This window comes from Arachis duranensis, chromosome 6 (assembly GCF_000817695.3).
Source record: "Arachis duranensis cultivar V14167 chromosome 6, aradu.V14167.gnm2.J7QH, whole genome shotgun sequence".
Lineage (NCBI taxonomy): Eukaryota > Viridiplantae > Streptophyta > Magnoliopsida > Fabales > Fabaceae > Arachis > Arachis duranensis.
In genome coordinates this window covers 31,882,086-31,894,273 of record NC_029777.3, presented here as the reverse complement: position 1 = coordinate 31,894,273, position 12,188 = coordinate 31,882,086, and the positions used below count along the sequence as shown (strand labels likewise).

General features: G+C 36.1%; 2 protein-coding genes across 2 annotated transcripts; both read right to left on the bottom strand.

Annotated features, from left to right (window-relative positions):
- Nucleotides 1–4,301: 4,301 nt before the first annotated feature.
- Nucleotides 4,302–4,937, bottom strand: LOC107493530 (uncharacterized). The gene has a single exon (XM_016114620.1). It carries the CDS (start codon nucleotides 4,935–4,937, stop codon nucleotides 4,302–4,304), a length of 636 nt encoding a protein of 211 aa, XP_015970106.1.
- A 4,450-nt stretch (nucleotides 4,938–9,387) lies between these two features.
- On the bottom strand, nucleotides 9,388–10,450 carry LOC107493531 (uncharacterized). Its single transcript, XM_021125792.1, has 2 exons — nucleotides 10,282–10,450; nucleotides 9,388–9,689 (listed from the first exon to the last, which is right to left on the bottom strand). The coding sequence occupies exons 1-2, from the start codon at nucleotides 10,448–10,450 to the stop codon at nucleotides 9,388–9,390; spliced, it is 471 nt and encodes a 156-aa protein (XP_020981451.1).
- Between the last annotated feature and the right edge of the window lie 1,738 nt (nucleotides 10,451–12,188).

The following is a 12,188-nucleotide window of genomic DNA, read 5'->3' as shown; positions in this document are numbered from 1 at the left end:
ACGTTGCACTTCAACTTGATGAATGTGATGATCCGTGACACTCATCATCATTCTCACCTATGAACGCGCGTGACTGACAACCACTTCCATTCCACCTTAGGTCGGGCGCATATCTCTTAGATTCCCCAACAGAATCTTCGTGGTATAAGCTAGATAGATGGCGGCCTTCATGGGAATCCGGAAAGTCTAACCTTGTCTGTGGTATTCCGAGTAGGATTCCGGGAATCTGGAAAGTCTAACTTTGTCTGTGGTATTCCGAGTAAGATTCCGGTATTGAATGACTGTGACGAGCTTCAAACTCCTGAAGGCTGGGCGTTAGTGACAGACGCAAAAGAATCAATGGATTCTATTCCAACCTGAATGAGAACCGACAGATGATTAGTCGTGCTGTGATAGAGCATTTGGACCATTTTCACTGAGAGGATGGGATGTAGCCATTGTCAAGGGTGATGCCTCCAGACGATTAGCCATGCAGTGACAGCGCATAGGACCATTTTCCCGAGAGGATGAAAAGTAGCCATTGACGATGGTGATACCCTACATACAGCTTGCCATGGAAAGGAGTAAGAAGGATTGGATGAATGTAATAAGAAAGTAGAAATTCGAGAGGAGCACAGCATCTCCATACGCCTATCTGAAATTCCCACCATTAATTCATATAAGTATTTCTATCTTAGTTTATTTATCTTTATTTTCTATTTATTCCATTAATCAAATTTAAACCAATAATCCAATTATACTTGAATCCGCCTGACTGAGATTTACAAGGTGACCATAGCTTGCTTCATGCCAACAATCTCTGTGGGATCGACCCTTACTCACGTAAGGTATTACTTGGACGACCCAGTACACTTGCTGGTTAAGATGAACGGAGTTGTGTCCACACATAATCAATAGCCATTAAATAAATCTCATGCAAATACAAAGAGGGTCACAATTTCGTCCACCAGTTGTCACAAGTAACAAACCCTTTTTAAAATTGATAACCGAGTATTCAAACCTCGGGTCGTCTTCTCAAGAAATTGCAGGGAGGTATGTTCTTATTATTGGTTATGGGTTTTGTAAATTGGGGTTTTGAAAGTGAGGAACAAGTAAATTAAATGACAAATAAAATAAATAATTAACTATAAAATAAACTCTTGGCAAGATATGAAAATTCGGAAGTCCTATCCTAGTTACTCCTATGAGAATGGAAGTTAATCCCACTTAGTTAACCTTTGCGTAAGCAAGGGAAAGTCAAGTAAACCAATTGGTTAGATTTTCCAAGTCCTAGCCAATTCCTAAGGGAAGACTAGAGTTAGTGGAATTCTAGTTAATTAGCCGTCATAACAATCAATCATGAATAGTTGATAACTCAAGAGCTTCCAGTTAATCAATTAAAGCCAAGAATATAAAAAGCTAAATAAAAATCATAGATCTAAAAATACCTCAATTGTATTTAAATATAAATTTAAATCTAACATGGAAAGATTTATGAATCAAATGGGCAACATAAATAATAAATAGATAAAAGTATTAGAGTATCTAATAGTAGAAGAGAAACATAAATTAAAGAACATTGAACCTGTGATGAAAAAGTAATATTCCTAATTTCTAAAAATCCTAATCCTAAATTCCTAAGAGAGAGGAGAGAACTTCTCTCTCTAAAAACTACATCTAAAACTATGAAAAGTGAATTATGAAAGCATAATTATGAATGAATGCATTCCCCCACTTTATAGCCTCTAATATGTGTTCTCTGGGCCGAAAACTGGGTCAGAAACAGCTCAGAAGTCACTGATTGTGAAATCTGGTCCGTACAGGTCGTGGCAAAGTGATGCGGAGGCATCATCCACGTGTCCGCGCGGAATGAGATTCGCAGATGCGACGCGTCCGCGTGGAGCGTGCGTTCGTGTCGCCTATCTATGCACCCACTATGACGAATTATATATTAAATCAAAGCCCCGGACGTTAGCTTTCCAACGCAAGTGAAACCGCATCATTTGGACCTCTGTAGCTCAAGTTATGATCGTTTTAGTGCGAGAGGGTCAGGCTAACAGCTTTGCAGTTCCTTCAACTTCTTGTATTCCTTCCACTTTTGCATGCTTCCTTTCCATCCTCTAAGTCATTCCTGCCCTGTAATTCCTGAAATCACTTAACACACATATCAAGGCATCTAATGGTAATAAGAGAGGATTAAATAAGAGGAAATAAGAGCCAAAGAAACATGTTTTCAATCAAAGCACATAATTAAGAAGGCAAATATAAAACCATGCAAATAGTATGAATAAGTGGGTAAAGAGTTGATAAAAACTACTCAATTGAGCACAAGATAAACCATAAAATAGTGGTTTATCAGCCGGCATATACCCAGCAGTTTCAGGATCCGGCATATGCCCAGTAGTTTCAGGATCTGACATATGCCCAACAGTTTCAGACACTATCCTATGGCCAATAGCAACAACAGTGGCCAGCATATGAGCACCAGGCACCATACATCCCGGAGCCATAGCTACATCAGGTACCTGAGCCCTATGTACCATAGATGGTAATTTCAGCCGATGGTCAATTTAGTCCGTTGGGTGGATCTGACACCCTCAGCTTGTCTCAGGTTCTGAGAGATACATATTATCTATTTCTGATGCCACTGCAGGAAGGGCATGCTCCATCTCAGCAGTTTGGTGGTTGCCGCACCACATTAGGTCATGCTAGTGACTTCGACTTTGATCGATCGACGGGTCATGTAGATCCACCTAGTCCTTCCACACCATCACGTATCCATTTGTTTGATTTGAATGAGTACCCGTAATAGGAAGAGGGAGATTTGGGATATGACTTACAGCATTGGTATGATCTTGGTGGAACGAGTGCTCTGGGAATGAGTGGTTCCGGTTTGTATGACACTGGTGGTGCGAGCATGCCAGGTTTTGATGGTCCTAACGTTGGTAGTGGTCTGGATGCTAGTGTGTCTCAGGGTTATCTGTATAACTTACGGAGATAGACTGCGCCTCCGGACAAATACACCCTATCCTTGTATTCGAAGAAGGCACCGAAGAAGTAGTATGTTGTAGTTGATCTTATAGTCAGTATTGTATTCAGAGTTGTATTCAATGTCGTATATTATATTTAGATGATTCTGTTCAGTATTATTATTATTACATATTTAGCTTTGATTTCGTATAACTCTGTTTGAGATTATCATATTGAACTTTTTGAACGAAATGTTTATTTATTAAAAAGTTACATAATGAGGTTACATAAAAAGTAACATATAATTGTGAAGTACGTCATAACAAAGTTACATTGAAAAGCTTAACCACTAATGACCTCCAGCAAAGCTTAAACCTGCGCGCTGAGGACATCGACTGCGACTATGTCCCTCGCGTCTACATATAGTGAACCGGCGAGGACCACGCATATCCCATGAATCCATCTCCTTCAAGTGGCGGGTTGACTTCGGTCTTCCTTTTGTCGCGTGCCTCAATGTCCAGTTGGCGATCACCTTCGCTCCTTCATATATATCCCACATAGATGGGTCACTCATCGGAACAAACTCACCTTTGTACACCTTGCAAATTTTAGATATCTTGTACACGTCGTGCACGTATACTTGCCAATCAAGACGCTGGTTGGCACAACATGCAAGCACGTGGCGAGATGGAAGTCACTCGACCTGGAAATGGCCACAGTCGCATCGTTGTTGCGCAAGGTTAATAGTGTAAATGGAACCATCTTGTATTTCGCAAACCTCAAACATCTCGTTGCGCTTGTCAAACCGGTTGACCACAATATTTCCTGCACGTCAAAAGCTTTCTTCAACTCTCTTCATTGTAAATTCTAAATACGTGAATCCGTTGAGGACACACTCATGAGCCTTGGCGCTCTTCTGAGTGAACAATTCATTCAGCCGATAGAAAGTGAACCGAACAATGGCAGTCACAGGAAGGCTGCGTGGCACCCTTCAGGACAGAATTAGTGCACTCTACCAAGTTCGTCGTAATATGTCCCCAACGATGACGACCATCGAATGCCAACACCCATCTCTCAACACCGATATCATCGCACCATTGAGTATATGCCTCACCCCGCTATTTAAGTCTTTGGTAGGTTTTGTTGTACTCCTGTTCTGTCCTAGAATAGCCTGTTGAATAAACCATTTAATCATAAGCAGATGCCATAAATTTACTATGAATAGAACCATAAAAACGAGTTGAAATACATGTGTTCACCACAAGTTTATGCAAACATGGAGCCTTGAACCTCCTTAAGAAGTAGGACCCGATGTGCCTGATGCAGTGCATGTGCCATGCTCTTGGTGGTGATCATGCACCGTTACTGCGAGCTATTGCAGCATCGATGGAGGTATGGCGGTCAGAAATAATACCCACACCATCAATGGTAACAACATATCTCCGCAAATTGGTTAGGAAAATCTCCAATGCATTTGCCGTCTCGCCTTCGACTATTGCAAATGCAATAGGCACAATATTTTGGTTCCTATCTTGTGCAACTGCAACCAAAAGTGCACCTTTATATTTTTTGTACAGGTGCGTGCCATTAACTTGCATCAGTGGGTTGCAGTGTCTGAATGCTATAATACACGGATAGAAGCTCCAAAAAATGCAGTATAGAACTCTTACATCTTGAACCTCCTCACTCTTATAGTAAACGGGGAGCGTTTTAATTTGAACATGAGACCTTGGCATCTTCACAGTCATTGCTTTCAACCATACTGGCAGAGTCTGGTTAAAAACTTCCCAATCACCGAAAACTTTTGCGATAGCTTTCTGCTTTGCCAACCAAGCCTTGCGGTAACTTACAGTGTAGTTAAACCTGGATTGACCTTCTGCAATAACAGACTTCAGCTTTATCGACGGGTCTGCTTCAACCAACGGCCTAATGGCCTCTGCAGTTGTGTCTGAGTCCAACTTGTCATGATCTTGTGAAATCGTTCCCATGGTGCACGTGTGCTTTTCATTGTATCTCCTGATCTCCCAACAAGCTTTTTTCAAATTAAGCTAGCTCGGATAAGCCAATCACACCCTGCACTATAACCCTTGCATTTCGCATAGAATGTCTGCGGCTCAGACTCATACACATTGTAATCAACTCCTCTAGAGATAGTGTAGCTTTTGATTGCAGATATCACTGACTCTCTCGAACCAAATTCCATTTCGACACTAAACTCGCCATCTTCTGCCGCAGTGTTGCTTTCACCTACGACATGCGCACCACCATTAGTCAGACAAAGAAAATAAAATAAACAATATAGGAAACTTGTGTTAATAGTCATAACATACCCGTATTCGCATACTCAGAAAATACCGGGGCATGCATGGCTTCGAGATCTAGAGTCTGTATAAAAGACGGAACACCAAACGGGTGCTGGCCTACAATCGCATCTGCTTCATTTTGCACCGCCAGATTGTCTGCCAAGTCTCCGTTATCATTTTCGTCATCGACTTCATAGTTGACTTCGAACTCCTCTTCACTGTGATTATTATCTTCTTCCCAATCTATATCCCCCAACTCATCAATATTGAGTTATTGACCTCCTTGCCGACCGCGCCCAACCTTGACTGCTGTTCAAATTCAACGTACAGTTCTATCAACGGCACATGAAATCGGGTTTGTTGATAAATACCCAACATCTGCTGCATACTGGCATCGTCAGTGATAGGCATTATTTGAAACTGTATCAGCTCACCAAATACTTGCACAAGATTCCTGTATAAGAGGTTGCTCACCCTTTTTAAAATGTGGCTTTGAATGTTATTACAAAACCCATTTTGTAACTCGACAAAACTCATGGTACATGGAATAGCAAATGACAACAAACATTCACAAACAAAAGTCACTCCTTCATGTGTGTTTAGTATAACCTCACCGTTATAATACACTTGCAAATTTACAATATTTTCCATAACTTCAACATCACCTAATCCAAATTTTTGGACACACCTAACTGCCAAAGAAACTAAGAACTATAACATATGTGCAAGAAAGAAGAATAGGATGAGTAGAAGTGGAGTGAAGCCACTTGAGCGAGTCTTGCTTCGTATTTATAGGCAGGCTTCCTGATTAAAATATCTTTTTTGCACAAAATGCAACTTGCATTTTTGGTTTTCCAAAAAAAAATCTGACACCTCAAAAAATGTAGCCTGCATTTTGTATCTCCCAAAAAAAAAAGCTGACATAAAAAGCAAAATGCAAGCTGCGTTATGTTATTCCAAAAAAAATAGCCCATCACAAAACACAGGCTGTGTTTGGGCTAAACAAAAATAAAAAAATTTAAAATCTTCCAAAATCCAAAACGCAAGCTGCGTTCCTTTATTTTCCAAAACAAAACAAAATGTGGGGGACAAGTGCAAAATGTAACCTACGTTTTGGGCTGACACTATATCAGTGGAAGTTTTGTCCATATGTCCATTTCATTGCACAATAACAATGTGTTTTTCATATCGAAAAAAATCAGCCACACCATAGGCTAGTCTATTTTAAGTACAATCAAAACTGAAAAAAAAAACATAAACTCAAGTAACAGCAAATCAAAGACAGAAAGAAACCAAAATAAAACAAACACACCGTACACATATAACAAGGCATGAATTTTTCATCGATGCATTCATAAAAAAATAAAACCATGGCAGAAGGTTAGAAATTTAGTGTTGCTTTCAATTTGGAAGTGTGAGAGAAGAAGATTGTTGTCTCAAATGTAGAAGAGGGGGCAAAAGAACATCGTGTCAGATATGGAAGAAAGAGCCATCGAATATGAGAATGGATATAAGATCATCTTCAATAGAGAATTCATTTCAATTCCTATTTATGACCCACATGTCATAAAAAGTAACTCACATCAAATTTTATGTCATAAACATTTTATAGGAATTCAAAGCATCTCTCTCTTCTTCATTAGGAAGAACTAACTTTAGTCCCTATTATGATTCCACTTAATTAATTAATTAAAATTAATCTAGTTACTATTTTTTACAATAATATTATTAAAAAAATATTAATATTAAAAAAATTAATAACTTCATATATAATAATAATACACAATATATAATTCGAGATTAAACTAATTTGTAAAATTACTTACTATAAAGAAAAACATAATAGAAATCTATATTGACTATAAGCATTGTGAAATTGACATATGTGTTCAATCAATTTTTTTATGTAAATAAATTTAATTAATTATAATTTAATATAACAATAGAAATAATATTTAATATTAATTTAATTTAATTATTCAATTAATTATAATTTAATATAATTATTTATTTTAAAGGTAACTTGTCACATGGCAAGTTATCATTGGAAGGGACGACTCTTTTTTCTGATTCCCGTGTAAGAACTCAATTCTTTTTCACTTAAGTGCTTCAAAATTCTTGTATGTCAGAAAGGACTTCACTTTTACACTATTGAAGTTGCTCTAAGAACAAATCCAAGGGTTCAATAAATTGGGCCTCATTTACTGTTTTGTTAGAAAAAGGTAACACTTGAGCATCAGACTATTTCTGAGTAAATACCCAATCCGTTCCTTGTCCATTTTCACGAAGAACAAAGCGATTCTTGTAAAAAAAAGGGACACTTTGACCCTCAACCTTTTTATTTTGGGACAATATGATCCTTCTGTTAAAAGAAATATTTAAATAATAATAAAAATTAGTTTTTTGGAGATTTTATTTGTATTTTGTGGGGGTTTTAAACTCTCACAAAATTATTTTCAATAATATAGCTAATTACTACCACTACTACCATTACTTTCTTCATCATCATTATTATGGCTCCTACTTCTATTATTTTTATTGATTTATCATTATCATTATCTCCTCTACCGTCATCATCACTAATACCAATATTATCAACATTAAAATTCTCTTTTTTCATTTCTTATTCGATATTATTTTTTTCTTTTAAAAAGTTTTGTATTACAATGACTATTTTTTTGTGGCATCATTTTGATTGATAGTTTTTCTTCACTTAACCACCATTGGTGAAGGAATTTTTTAAAAATAAACTTATTAATAGTTTGTGGAGGTTTAAAACCCTCACAAAATACAAATAAAACTCCCACAAAATCAATTTTTTTATTATTTAAATAATTTTTTAACAGAAGGATCATATTGTCTCAAAATAAAAAGGTTGAGGGTCGAAATATCCCTTTTTTTTGGACAGGAATCGCTTTGTCCTTCGTGAAAATAGACAAGGACCGGGTTGGGTGTTTACTCGACCATTTCTAGTAGGGAACTCATTCCAGTCCCTATTTATGGCCCACCTGTCATAAAAAGTAACTCAACATCAGCTTTTGCGTCATAAGAAGTAAATAGGAACTCAAAGCATCTCTCTCTTCTCCATTAGGAAGAACTAACTTTAGTCCTCGTTGTGGTCCCACTAAATTAATTAATTAAAATACTTAAAATTAATGTAATTAATTTTTTCAATAATATTATTTAAATTTATAAATTTAAAAATAATTCACTATTAAAAGATATTAATATTAAATAAATTCATACATAACAATAATACACAATATATAATTTGGGATTACACTAATTTGTAAAATGACTTAATGCAAAGAAAAATAAAATTAAGCTCTATAGTTGACGACAAGCATTGTGAAATTGCCATATGTGTTCAATCAAGTCCTCTTCTAGTTGTCTATGCTGCTGCCTATTTCAAAGTTAGGTATTTCTTTGGAGAAATTGATGGTATGGTGCAAAATCTTACTCTCTCAAATGAGGTTGTGATAAGCCATTTTCGACATCATCATACTCTAAGTCTTGAGCAAAATTTTCTGAATGAATAAGTGTCTCTTTCATCCTCAACAATCATATTATGCAATATAATACAAGTTCTCATTATGTTGGCAAGCTTCTTCTTTTTCCAAAAGCGAGCTAGACCACGTATAATTGCAAAGCATGCTTGCAACACTCCGAATGCTCACTTCATATCTTTTCTTTGCCCTTCTTAGTATTGTGCAAATAACTTGCGTTTCTCCCCTTGTGGCTTTGATATTGATTTGACAAATGTGGCCCATTCAGGATAAATACCATCTGCTAAATTGTACCCCATAGTATAATTATTACCATTAATAGTATAATTTACCTATGGAGTACGGTCATTTAGAATATCATCGAGCACTAGAGAACGATCTAACATGTTGATATCGTTATTTGAACCAAAAACTCTAAAGAATGCATGCCATATCCAAAGGTCTGAAGATGCTACAACCTCAAGTACTATGGTTGCAACCCCACGATAACCGCTCATGTGCATACCTTTCTACGCCTTTGGACAATTTTTTGATTGCCAATGCATGTATTCAATGCTACCCAACATGTCAGGAAAGCCACGATCCTCCGTCATTTGTAGCAGGCGTCATACATCATTTGGATTTAGTTTTCACAAGTATTCATCCTCAAACACCAAAATGAAACTTTCAACAAATTTTTTCAAGCATTCAATTGTAGTGCTCTTGCTTATGCACACATAATCATCAATGGCATAAGCTGCTACGCCATATGCTAACATCCGTATCGCAGCGGTACATTTTTGGAGTGGTGACAAGCCTCTTCTTTCAGGTGCATCAACCCTCTGTTGGAAATACGGATAGACGTTTGAGAGAGCGTCTACTATCCGAAGGAACACATGGCTTCTCATTCGAAATCTCCGTCGAAAAATGTTAGCATTATACACGGGTTCATCTGCAAAGTAAACTTGGAAAAGGCGATCATGTCTTGCTTCTCAATCTCCGTTGATCCATCTACAAGGTGTTGGGATAGAACTTCTATCGATATCTTCTTTTTCTGAATCTTCGAATAAACACCTTTCGATCCAATTATCTATGATTGTGTTATCTTGCCGTCTTTTTTTGCCATACAAAGCCTCATTAAACATATCATCAAAAATTTCTAGCCATATCTTGAAATGTAATTTTTAGTACTCTTTCGAGGTGAGAAACAAGAGTTGAAATGGAGTTACAGAGTCATTGATAGTTTATATTTATAAGTATGTCTGTAACAAGTACTTACTTCTCAATGGCTAGTTTTACAACGTCTACTTAACGGATAGTTTTGCAACGACTACTTAACGGCTAGTTTTGTAACGGTTACTTAACGGTCACTTTCATGAACAATAACGGAACAATAATATTGACTAATTTGAAAAGTTAAATTCGAAATGAATAAAACAGACTACATCACATAACAGTAATACGCAATAAAAATAAGAACATACTACGTAATTCTACGAATACAAGGAACTATTAAGTAAACCACTTTGCAATTATTTTCTCACATGCAATCTCATGAAGAGCTTGTCGTTTTTCACTCATTGTAGACGTGTCAGCATTAAGTATTTGCATATCCATTTTCCTTTCCCTAGCCATCCTTTCCATTTTCCTTTCTTTTGAATTTATCTCCATTTCTTTAATATACCTCTGAGTTTGTAATTCTTGTTCTTTCATTGTCGCTTGAGTTTGTAATTCTTGTCCTTTTATTGCCGCTTGAATTTGTAACTCCTTCTCTTTCATTGCCATAACTTTTGCTCTATGTGCCCTCTCCTCTTTTTTTTCCCTATCCATGAGTTCTTTTTCTTTAAAATTCTTAATATCTTCCATGAGAGATAGTTTTTTAACAACCGATGATTTCTTTTCGCTAAGATCTTCAGACATTTGTGCTTTTTCTTTACCTTTTTCGCTTGCTCTTCTTTGATCCTTGTGAACGAATGGGAGAGTCCACACCGGGTTCGTCTGCCCGTGTTTATCTGGGTTTGATGAGGATGAGTATCCTCCAGTTGCACTAACCTTGGTTCTCTTTGAGCTTTCACTCGGTGTAGGTAGTTGGCTTCTCCATTTTTACTCCAAACAAAGCATGTTCCAATGCCTCTCAAAAGTGAATTTTTTACTATAATTTGTGGAATAAAATTTATAGGCCAACTCCTTCATATCATCAGCATTCGAACCACTACTTATGTTTCGACTAGCTTGATCGTAGCAACCGGCAAATTATGCAACAGCCTTGTTGATCTTATACCATCGTTTCTTACATGCAACTACCCCCTTGTCATGTCGAAGCAAAATTCTACACAGTAGCTGTGAATTCAACTCCAAAATGTTCTCCCTTTTGATCGGTACCAACTATAGGGTCAGTTGAAATATTTAACCATGTACTGATTAACGTCTCATCCTCTTTCCAATGCCAGTGTTGAATACTATCTTGCTTCTAATCTTCAATATCATCATCATTGAGGTCGATAGCATCTAATCCACGAGAGTTTGCAAAATTTGAATATTGCGAATTTTGACTAGATTGTATCAGAGTTTGAGAGGATGGATTAGAAGAGCCACCAACACCAGATGAATTATGTCTTGATGCACTGAATTGAGTTGGAAACCAAAAAGATGTTGGAGTAACATTTTTGATAGAGGAATTAAATATGGATGAAAATGAAAAATGTGGTGTTTGTAAATTTTGATTTTGTGGTTGGTATATAGGAAATTGATTATTGTAAGGAGCTTGAAAATTGAAATTAGGAAGATATTGTGGATTTGGATTTTGAAACATATTTGGTAGTGTGAAGTTTTGATTTGGAACTTGAGAGTTTGTGGTTTGAGATTGTTGGGTATTTGGAGTTTGAGAAAAGTTTTATAAATAATTGAAAAAAAAAGAGTTAAGTTGGTTTGGATCCATTTTTTCGAACAAAAAATAATATCAGCAGAACTGTGATTTCGTAAACTTAGAAGAAGATGAAGAAGATTAGAAGAAAGTGTGAGAGTAGAAGTGTATGTAAGTGGTATATATAGAGTAACAAGATTAATTTATTAATAATAACGGTAATATAGTAACGGCTAGTTTTCAACTGCTAATTTTGCAACGACTAATTTTAATAATGTAGTTAGCATTTTAAATTTTAAACATAAAAATTAATTAATAAATTAATTATGATTTAATTATTTAATTATATAAATATTAGCATTTTAATTATTTAATCTAATTAATTATTATCATTATTAACAAATTAATTATAATTTAATTAATCATTATTTAAATAATTAATATAAATTATTAATTAAATAGAGATATAATTATTTAATTAATATTAATTATGATTTAATATAATTAATTATTATAAGGGGGTGCTCTTAGGAAAGAGGGTGCTTCACCAATGCAGCCATCATAAATGCCTTCTATATTGCGCTTGGA